General features: G+C 46.2%; 1 protein-coding gene across 1 annotated transcript in view; it reads right to left on the bottom strand.

Annotated features, from left to right (window-relative positions):
* Nucleotides 1–202: 202 nt before the first annotated feature.
* Nucleotides 203–11,520, bottom strand: part of trak1b (trafficking protein, kinesin binding 1b) — a 21,324-nt gene continuing 10,006 nt past the window's right edge. The window contains exons 12-16 of the mRNA XM_076300958.1: nucleotides 6,980–7,228; nucleotides 6,378–6,640; nucleotides 2,399–2,692; nucleotides 1,311–1,413; nucleotides 203–1,025 (exon numbers count right to left, since the gene is read on the bottom strand). Coding sequence (XP_076157073.1) covers nucleotides 203–1,025; nucleotides 1,311–1,413; nucleotides 2,399–2,692; nucleotides 6,378–6,640; nucleotides 6,980–7,228 — 1,732 coding nt within the window. The remainder of the gene's footprint in view (nucleotides 1,026–1,310; nucleotides 1,414–2,398; nucleotides 2,693–6,377; nucleotides 6,641–6,979; nucleotides 7,229–11,520) is intronic.

An 11,520-nucleotide genomic window follows, 5' to 3' on the forward strand; every position in this document is an offset into this window, starting at 1 on the left:
CATGTGCTGTTTCTATCTATTTACTTTAAGTAAAGTCTGTGTGGATGAGTTGTTCATATTTATTTACTTCAAGTAAAGTCTGTGTGGATGAGTTGTTTATATTTACTTTGGGCAAAATCAGAGTTGTTCATATCTATTTACTTTCAGTAAAGTCCTTGCGTTGTTGTTGTTGTTGTTGTTGTTGTTGTTGTTGTTTACTTGTTTACTTCAAGCTGCTCTGTTTGGATAGTTTGGGCTCCAGCAGCATCTCCTCGTCGTCCTGGGGCCCCGGGCCCTTCATGGCCATGCTGGCCCCCACCATCACAGGATAGCTGCGGTTCCTCCGCATCCCCTCGTTCAGGGAGAAAGGCGAGCCGGGCCTCCGCAGCCCACCGAGGGCCCCCAGGATGGGCGCGTGGCCCCTGGGCTGCCCCCTGCCGGGGCTGGCCAGGCCCAGGCGCTTCAGCTTGTCCACCAGGTTGAGGTTGTACACGCTGACGTCTGTCTGGCTCTCGCAGTCGCGCGCCTGCTGCGCCGCCCCTCCTCCTCCTCCTCCTCCTCCTCCTCCTCCGCCCCCGGCAGCCGCCACCTCCATGAGGATGGATCGCGCCGGACGCGAGGCCAGGAAGTTCTCGTTGGACGGGCTCTTGAATGAGAAGTCGTCGTCCTGCTCCGCCAGCGAGCTGGGGCTCTGCGTGCCGTGGACGGGCGAGTTGGGCGGCGTGGACGGCCTCTGGGGGTACGCGGATGTGCGCGGGGCAACGGTCGTGCTGAAGAGGACCCCCCCTCCTCCTCCTCCTCCGCCTCCGGGAGCCATACTGCTGCGGTCCCAGCTCTGGTGCTGGTAGACGGCCGCGGAGATCCCCCGCTCCTGCAGGAGGCGCACTAGCCCCAGCGAGGTGCTGAAGGTCTTGGTGGAGTCGCGCAGGTTGGTGAAGGACTGTGACTGCGCGAGGCTCATGCGGCGTGGCGTGCAGGGCGTGACCGCCGGGGTGGAGCGCAGGCTGCTGGACGGCCCACAGGAGGAAGTGGGGCCGGGGTTCAAACTGTGAAAGGGTCAATAAAGGTCATCACCTCCAAGAGGCATTCACATGGAGCTAACGAAACACAGCAATGACCAATAAGCTTTCTATGATTATAGAACACTCTGGAGACTGGCAACAAGGTTATGGAATGCTACTGGAGCTGTTATTGAGGTGTGTGTGTGTGTGTGTGTGTGTGTGTGTGTGTTGTGTGTGTGTGTGTGTGTGTGTGTGTGTGTGTGTGTGTGTGTCTGTGTGTGTGTGTGTGTGTGTGTGTGTGTGTGTGTGTGTCTGTCTGTGTGTGTGTACCTTGGTGTGACTCTCGTCAGCTCGTCAGACGGGTGAAGAATCCGACAGGTTGTGAAGGTGTAGGTGGAACTGGTGTGCGCCATGCACTTGCCAGGATAATACACTGCAAAACCACACACACACAGACACACAGACACACACACACACACACACACACACACACACACACACACACACACACACACACGCGCACGCGCACACACACACACACACACACACACACACACACACACACGCACACACGCACACACACACACGCACACACACGCACACACACGCACACACACACACACACACACACACACACACACACACACACACACACACACACACACACACACACACAATCGCACATATTTACACATTAATTACACATTATTTATACATTAATGCAGATAGAGAGAAGACTAGAAAAGCTGACCACATCTACTTCTGTTTCATCAGCTCAGAAATTTGTTTACTTTTTTAAAACAAATTCTAGGATGTTATTGTTCATTGCTTTGATGTATCATTGCATGAATCATGCATTGTTGTGCATATCATTTCACTGTTTCATTTGCTTAGATGTTTTAAAAGAAACATCTACAAGAAATATTATTGTTGGTCTCTTTTTCAGGCTGTTTCATCAAAGAAATTATAGACTGTCTGTATTCAGAAAGTTTTACTTCCAGAAAGTACATGATCGGAATCAGGAAAATTAGATATGTCATTATTTTGTTGAGAGAGAGAGAGAGAAATAGAAAAATGTTTGACATATTAGACATTTATAGATACAGCTTTGGCGCCATCTTGTGGTAGAAATTCTGCACCTGGAATTGCAGAATTGAATGTAATGGGTCTAGACAAGTTGTTAAGTATGGATAAATGGCTTTAAATTAAATTTAATTGAGAAATTGAATTGAGTTTAGTTGGAGCTGAGAAGTCATGATAAGTGGCCATGTAAGCAAATTAAATCAAATTGAACTTTCCTGTACAGAGTTTTACCTGAAAAATCAGGATGAGTAGCCAAGTAGAAGTGGATTAGATTAGTTAAAATTAGTTTTACCTGAGAAGTGGTAGGGAATGAAATCAGTGTAAATGAGTTTTACCTGAGAAGTCTGTGTTGAGGGCCTGTCCAGTGCTCAGGCAGGGGGAGGGGGACGCTGTGGAGACGACATGGGTCTGGGCAGGGTTGGGGTTGGGGTTGGGCGTGGACGTGGTCGGAAGGTTCTGGAAGTACTGCTCCCCAGGCTCGTCCTCCTCAAAGTCGCTGTAGTGGCACACCTCCTCCAGGTCCAGGTTCAGCGGCCGGAAGCCCTTGGTGACCACGCCCGGCCGGGCGTCCAGGATTCCGCCCAGGTTAGGCTGTGCCAGCTGCTGCCATTGCTGCAGGGTGATTGAGCCTGAGGGTCAGAGGGGGACACAAACAGCAGAGAGAGCCGGTTATGACATTCATCACCTACACACATGAAGCTGCTTATGATGATGGCACTAGTGTGCATAGCAGTCATAAACACAGGCTAATTTGAAGAATCTGATTCATGAAACATATTTTGTTTTCTTTTGTTAAAAATCGAAACATGTCTAAGTATTAGATTCTTCAAAATAGCCTCCATCTACCTTCATGACTACTTTGTGCACTGTTGGCATCATCATAACCAGTTTCATGAAACCAACAAACTACATAGGATATAGAAACACCACTAGCACTGTCAGTGGCAAACTATTGAGCGGAAAGCTAGATTAGACACAAGTGACTTATGTTACTCTTTGAACGCTACGTCCCTCCAAGAAACGTCGCCTGGCACTACCGCCCCTAAACGTACACACTGCTATCCAGGCTATTTTCATTCGTAGTTCATCAATTGTGGGTCAACTTATCCCACTCTATCTTCAAGAAGCCCCTGAGGACCTGACTCTTCCGAAAGTACCTCCTACCTTCACCTCCATCTCCTTCTACCACTATCTCCTTTCACACACTTGACTAGTAGTTATACCCCTGCACTGCAAGAGCACTGCAGTATTTATTGTTACCTAAGGTCTCCTCTGCATAGTAGTATTTATTGTTACCTACAGTAAGGTCTCCACTGCAAAGTGGTATTTATTGTTACCTACAGTAAGGTCTCCACTGCAAAGTGGTATTTATTGTTACCTACAGTAAGGTCTCCTCTGCATAGTAGTATTTATTGTCACCTAAAGTCTCCTCTGCATAGTAGTATTTATTGTTACCTACAGTAAGGTCTCCTCTGCATAGTAGTATTTATTGTTACCTACAGTAAGGTCTCCTCTGCATAGTAGTATTTATCGTTACCTACAGTAAGGTCTCCTCTGCATAGTAGTATTTATTGTTACCTACAGTAAGGTCTCCTCTGCATAGTAGTATTTATTGTTACCTACAGTAAGGTCTCCTCTGCATAGTAGTATTTATTGTTACCTACAGTAAGGTCTCCTCTGCATAGTAGTATTTATTGTTACCTACAGTAAGGTCTCCTCTGCATAGTAGTATTTATTGTTACCTACAGTAAGGTCTCCTCTGCATAGTAGTATTTATTGTTACCTACAGTAAGGTCTCCACTGCAAAGTGGTATTTATTGTTACCTACAGTAAGGTCTCCACTGCAAAGTGGTATTTATTGTTACCTACAGTAAGGTCTCCTCTGCATAGTAGTATTTATTGTCACCTAAAGTCTCCTCTGCATAGTAGTATTTATTGTTACCTACAGTAAGGTCTCCTCTGCATAGTAGTATTTATTGTTACCTACAGTAAGGTCTCCACTGCAAAGTGGTATTTATTGTTACCTACAGTAAGGTCTCCACTGCAAAGTGGTATTTATTGTTACCTACAGTAAGGTCTCCTCTGCATAGTAGTATTTATTGTCACCTAAAGTCTCCTCTGCATAGTAGTATTTATTGTTACCTACAGTAAGGTCTCCTCTGCATAGTAGTATTTATTGTTACCTACAGTAAGGTCTCCTCTGCATAGTAGTATTTATTGTTACCTACAGTAAGGTCTCCACTGCAAAGTGGTATTTATTGTTACCTACAGTAAGGTCTCCACTGCAAAGTGGTATTTATTGTTACCTACAGTAAGGTCTCCTCTGCATAGTAGTATTTATTGTCACCTAAAGTCTCCTCTGCATAGTAGTATTTATTGTTACCTACAGTAAGGTCTCCTCTGCATAGTAGTATTTATTATTACCTACAGTAAGGTCTCCTCTGCATAGTAGTATTTATTGTTACCTACAGTAAGGTCTCCTCTGCATAGTAGTATTTATTGTTACCTACAGTAAGGTCTCCTTAAATGTAAATGTATAAGTAGTTGCAGCCTGAGAGGTCATCAGGCCTGGTGCTTGGTTGTGTGGTGTTTATGAGTTTGACCTTGGGGACCTCTTGGGGAGGTCGGAGGTCAAACTCACCTCCTGCTCTTACAGAGCCTATAGAAATGGTTTAGAAAACTAGAAATAATCAAGCATGTAGGACTGACTACATGCTGATTGTATTATACTGAAATTACATATATAAGTATAAGTATATATACTCTTTTGATCCCGTGAGGGACATTTGGTCTCTGCATTTATCCCAATCCGTGAATTAGTGAAACACACTCTGCACACAGTGAGGTGAAACACACACTAATCCCAGCGCAGTGAGCTGCCTGCAACAACAGCGGTGCTCGGGGAGCAGTGAGGGGTTAGGTGCCTTGCTCAAGGGCACTTCAGCTGTGGCCTACTGGTCAGGGTTCGAACCGGCAACCCTCCGGTTACAAGTCTGAAGCGCTAACCAGTAGGCCACGGCTGCCCCTCAAACATCTCAGTCATTATGTGTTTTTACATATTCCTGTGTCTATCACGTGAACAACATGATCGTAAAAACACATAGAAATACAACTAAATTACAGTAACAAATGTAACAAATAATAAAATAGAAAATTATATGAGAAATGGGAAATGAAGGAAAATGATAAAAAATGAAGAAGAAATAATTTTATTGACAATGAATGACACTGTAAACATGAGATGAAAAAATGATGACAATGAAAGTCAAATGACAATCAAAGTAAACCAGAATGTTGCACACAAATAAAACCAGAAACACAGAAATGGATGGAGACAATGGATGAATGTTGAAAAGCATGTAGGGAAATATAAAGAGAATACATTTTCTACATATATATAGGTTATATATTTAGGCACTACTGAACTCATGGAAAAACAAAATCTGACTAGCACTACCTTTTCACTGACTTACTACTCGTGAAATTAACTATTAATTATTAATTCATTTTTTATCTTTTATCTGCATTACTCTCCACAGCAGTAAACAAGACAGTCGGCTTTGTAAGATTTGCATGCGCACGCGTGTGTGCATGTGTGTGTGTGTGCGTGCGTGTGTGTGTGTGTGTGTGTGTGTGTGCATGTGTCTGTGTTTTAAGGCATCTCCAGCCACCTGCGAGCCTGCTTGTGTGTGAAGTTTGTGTGTTTGCCGTGGTGCATAACCGACCAGAGAGAGTTGAAGAGCATGAAGGAGGGGGGCCGCTTGTGTGTGCGGTGCGCGGGACGCCTCGCGGACCTTTGGCGAGGTCGGAGGTCAAACCTCACCTCCTGCTCTTGGGGAGCCTTCCGAAATGGTTTAGCACTGGGGGTCATGCAAGGGCTTGTGTTGGTACTGGCGTTAGGGTTAAGATACGTACTCCTCCTGGTGTTGGGTTTATCGTTAGTGCTGGGGTTAAGGTTAGGGGTAGGATTGGGGTTAGGGTAAGGGTCATCTCCTATGGGCTTGACCATTTGGAACTTGTCAGGCAGGTACGTGTTAAGATTGAGATTAGGGTTAGAGTTAGGGTTAGGGTAGGGGTCACTTTCTAAGGGCTTGACGATCTGAAGCTTGTTTGGCAGGCAGGGGTGAAGGTCAGGGTTAAGGTCAGGATTAAGGTCACCTTCTAAAGGCTTGACGATCTGAAGCTTGTTTGGCAGGCAGGGGTGAAGGTCAGGGTTAAGGTCAGGATTAAGGTCACCTTCTAAAGGCTTGACGATCTGAAGCTTGTTTGGCAGGCAGGGGTGAAGGTCAGGGTTAAGGTCAGGATTAAGGTCACCTTCTAAAGGCTTGACGATCTGAAGCTTGTCAGGCAGGTAGGGGCGGCTGGCCCAGGACAGGTGTGAGCCGAGGGACATGATGCTGTCGCTGTGGACGAGGCCGCTGACGTAGTGAGGACCGTCGTGCGGGTAGAGGCCGCTCTCGCGCTCCTCCTCGAAGAAGCGCCGCTCGCTCAGGCAGTTCTGCCGCCTCAGGGACAGCCGGCGCAACGCCAGCTTCAGGTCCTCAGAGCTTGTGCGCTTCTTAGGGGTGTCCATACCACTGCCCGAATAAAATAAACACGACATATATTAATTAGAAAGAATTTAAATTGGAGAGTTCAAATACCACAGTATTCAAATACAGGCTGAAATTTCAACACTGGTAGAAGACAATACTATCAGAATATGAATCTATCAGTGTTCCACTGAGGTAAGCTGTTTTGTATTCCACTAACTCTAAAATGTTAAAATAAGTGATATCCCCGCACTGGAGTGCTTTTTACTCACTTTACTTACTTTAATAATCACTTCTAACTGTATCAAAGATTTTTTTTATTTTTAAGATGTTCATTTAAAAATATATATTTAAGGCAGAGAACAGGAAACAGACTCAACCCACCTGCCGGGAGTGGACTCTCCTTCCTGTAGGAGACTCTGTGTGCGGTTGTCAAGGGCGAGATTGCTACCACTCAGTTTTGTTTCACTGAGGTTGGACTGAGGAGTGGCCATACCACTGGAAAAGGCGGAGCTTAGAGGGGACAGCATCTGATTGGACCCTGGGATGTTGGAGAAAGGTGGGGCTGGGCTGCGTTGTCGGACGGTCTGATTGATGTTTTTTACTGTCTCAAACACTCTCCTCTGATGCACCCTGAGTAAAGAGAAAAGACTGTGACAAATCTGTGTGTGAGCGTGCTAGCATGCAGGCATACGTACATGCATACATGCCCATGTTAAGTATGGATACTACAACGGTAGGCAATATGAATAGGAGTGTGTGAGAGTGTGTGTATCTGTGAGTGAAAGTGTGTGTGTGTGTGTGTGAGTGTGTGTCTGTGTGTGTGCATCATGTCTGTGGTGATGTCTTCAATTGGTTGTGCGCAATAACTGTATGCTAGAGCGGAAGGTAAGTTTTTTTATTTATGGTGGAAGGTAAGCTGGAGTGTGAAGATCAGTTTAAAAAACCCATCAGCCACTTACAACAACCAGACAGACATAGAGGAGTATACAGACACTGTAACCTCTTACATCACCAAGTGCATTGATGATGTGACCCACACAAAAGACATCATCACTCGGGCTAACTGGAAGCCATGGCTGACAGGGGATGTCCTCAGGCTGCTGAGGGCCAGATACAAAGCCTACAGAGCTGGGGATGAAGCTGGCATGAGAACAGCGAGAGCCAACCTGTCCCGTGGCATCAAGGAAGCAAAAAAGGAATACACTCACAAGATAACCACCCACTTCAAAGACAGCAGGAACGCACAAAGCCTATGGCAGGGCATTCAGGCCCTCACGGACTACAAGCCCGCGCCACAGAGCTGCGAGAGCAACATCCCTCTGCTCAACAACCTGAACCGCTTCTTTGCTCGCTTTGAAGCACAAAACAGCACCTGCCCACAGAAGACCCATCCCCCTCTACATGAGCAGCCCCTGTGCCTCTCTGCTGACAGCGTGAAGAGGACACTTGCTGCTATCAACACCCGTAAGGCAACAGGTCCAGACAACATCCCTGGTCGTGCGCTGAAGGACTGCGCAGGGGAGCTTAAGGATGTCTTCACAGACATCTTTAACACTTCCCTGAAGCAAGCCATCGTCCCATCTTGTTTCAAAGCTGCCACCATCATACCTGTGCCGAAGAAAACTGCTCCATCCTGCTTCAATGACTACCGCCCTGTGGCACTGACACCCATCATCATGAAGTGCTTTGAGCGGCTTGTCATGTCACATATCAAATCCATTCTCCCCCCCACCCTGGACCCCTTCCAGTTTGCATACCGAGCCAAACGGTCTACAGAGGATGCAATCTGCTCTGCCCTCCACCCAGCCCTCACCCACCTGGAAAAAAGAGACTCATATGTGAGATTGCTGTTTATAGACTTCAGTTCTGCATTCAACACCATAATACCACAACAACTCATCTGCAAACTTGACAAACTGGGACTCAGTACCTACCTCTGCAACTGGCTACTGGACTTCCTCTGTCAGAGGCCTCAAGTAGTACGTGTTGGCAACAATACCTCAAGCAGCATCACACTGAGCACAGGGGCCCCCCAAGGCTGCGTGCTCAGTCCGCTGCTCTTCACCCTGCTGACGCATGACTGCACTGCAACCTACAGCAACAATCACATAGTGAAATTTGCTGACGACACAACTCTGGTGGGTCTCATCACCAAGGGCGACGAGACTCAATACAGGTTGGAGGTCGACCATCTGACCACGTGGTGCAGGGACAACAACCTCCTGCTGAACGTCAGCAAGACCAAAGAGATTGTTGTTGACTTCCGGAGAGGTCACACCCAACACCTGCCACTGACCATCGACGGTGCTGTGGTGGAGAGAGCGAGCAGCACCAAATTCCTGGGGGTGCACATCAGTGAAGACCTCTCCTGGACCACCAACACAGCATCACTGGCGAAGAGAGCTCAGCGCCGCCTGTACTTCCTGCGGAAACTCAGGCGAGCAAGTGCTCCACCAGCCATCATGACCACATTCTACCGAGGCACCATTGAGAGCATCCTCTCCAGCTGTATCGCTGTGTGGGGCGGAAGCTGCACTGAATACAACAGGAAAGCTCTGCAGCGCATAGTGAACACAGCTGGAAGGATTATTGGTGCTTCACTCCCCTCCCTGAAGGACATTTACACCACCCACCTCACCCGCAAGGCGACCAAAATTGTGAGTGATGCAAGTCACCCCGCTCACAATCTGTTTGATCTACTGCCCTCTGGGAAGAGGTACAGAAGCCTGCGCTCCCGCACTACCAGACTCACCAACAGCTTCATACACCAAGCTGTTAGGATGCTGAACTCTCTCCCTCCTCTCCCCCCTCCACCCTCAGCTACATAACATCCTGGACATTGGACCCACAATGGCCGCCTGCACCACTCCACTTGCACACTTGTACACTTTGCAACTTGTTGCTGTTGTCCTGAAAACACAACACTTCTGCTGCTCTTACATAACTTGCACCACTATGCCACTTTATTTCTTACTTAGGTCAAACAGAACTACCTCAGCCTCTTATTGGCCTGACTTTGCACTAGTATTTTATTTTATTGACTGTCTATGCACAATTTCAACCAAATTTTGCTGCTCTTATTTTTTCATTATATGTGCCCTCTTATTTACTTATTTACTTACTTTTTTGTTTACTTGAATGTTATGTTTGTCTGTGGACTTAAAATTGGTAAAATATGTCTTGTCTCCACCGTGGGATAGTGAGAAACGTAATTTCGATCTCTTTGTATGTCTGGAACATGTGAAGAAATTGACAATAAAGCTGACTTTGACTTTGACTTTGACTTTGATCTCTGCTAACGCTGCTAATGCTACGAGACGTGAGATGGGATCAGTGTCTGATCACTGTCTCTGATCACTCTAATCAGAGCAGCAAAAGAACAAGCAGCATTCCACTGCCAATCAGGAACTGGGTCCTTGTAGGCTAGCTCATCTCCTCCCTCGTGGTTCCTTCCTATTTTAGTGAGTGTACAGTGGGGGAAATAAGTATGGAACGCGTACTTCCAAAAAGAATGGAACGTATACTTCCAATGAGTCTATTGACATGACATTTTCACCAGACATTAGTATTAGCTCAAGTAATCCACACATATAAAAAGTCCATAAATAAAATGATGTGTTAAAAAGTGGAATGGCGCAGGAAAAAAGCATTGAACACACCTACTGAAATGGTGCTCTAAGCAATGTCACACGGTTTCTAAGCTAAAACATTTTTGTCACATACAGCAAACGTCTCCTCACAATCCGTTAGTTGCCTGTCCTCTAAATACACTGTAAAAGCAAGGCGGTCTATTTTGACAGACCAAAAATGGCAACAAAAACAGCCGGGTGCAACCTTGTCCATGAAACTTAACAAACTTTTCCAGCCATTCACCGACAAGATGCACGTTCAAGAGAGTTTCAGTTGCACGGGAGGGAGGGTCGAGCTAGCTCTCTGTTATCTTTAAACGTCAACAGAAGTGACGTTAGCCAACATTGCTAAGAGCACCTTTAAATACTTTGTGGAAAAGCCTTTGTTTGTAATGACAGCTTGAAGACATTTCCTGTATGACCAAACTAATCAGTCGCAGTATTCAGGTGTGATTTTGCCCCATTCTTCTAAACAGATTTAATCCTTTAAATCTTGAAGATTCCAGGGGTCCCTCTTGTCAATCCTTACCATGGAAACCCAGAGTTCTCGTGAGAGCACAATTTGAATTGTCTCTGCGAGACACTCTGGCAATGAGTAATGATGCACGTTACTTTTACCACTTGCATCGCGAGGAAGCAATCACATTGGTGTGTCTGATATAGGCGAGCTAAATAGATGACGACAGCGCTGCAACGAATCAGTCAGTAAACATTGGTCGTAGTGTTATCCAATAGCGCCCAGTGAGCTTTTCAAATGCATGCTTGGTGCCGCCCCTCGAGTTGGGCCATTTTCATTATTTGTGGCCAGACCCTTAATCTTTCTAGATTAACAGGGTCTGGATTTTCCAGGCTAGTCAATCCTTTAGTTCCTTCCAGAAATCTTCAGTTGGATTTAAATCAGGGCCTCGATTTCCGTTATCTAAACCAATTGAGAGTTTCCTTTGCTCTATGCTTTGGATCGTTGTCCTCCTGGAAGGTCTCCCCATGTCTTATCCTCATCATCCTGGTGGATGGCAAGATTCTCCTGGAAGAAAATGGCTCCATTCTTCACTCCCTCAAGTCTGCCAGTACCATGAGGTGAAACAGCCCCACACACCATGATGCCTCCACCTCCAATCCTCACTGTTGGCATGCTATTTTTAGGGTGATGTACAGTGCCATTTCTCCTCCAAACATGATGTGTTGTAAAAACAAAGAGTTACATTTTGCGTCTGACCAGACTACATTCTCTCAGTATTTCATAGGCCTGTCCAAATGTTTTGTGGCAAACTTTAAACAAGCTTCGACATGTTT

The sequence above is a fragment of the Alosa pseudoharengus genome, unplaced genomic scaffold (genome assembly GCF_046254945.1).
Source record: "Alosa pseudoharengus isolate Yale_2024_CS ecotype anadromous, Long Island Sound unplaced genomic scaffold, YU_APseudo_1.1 YU_APseudo_1.1_scf_23, whole genome shotgun sequence".
Lineage (NCBI taxonomy): Eukaryota > Metazoa > Chordata > Actinopteri > Clupeiformes > Clupeidae > Alosa > Alosa pseudoharengus.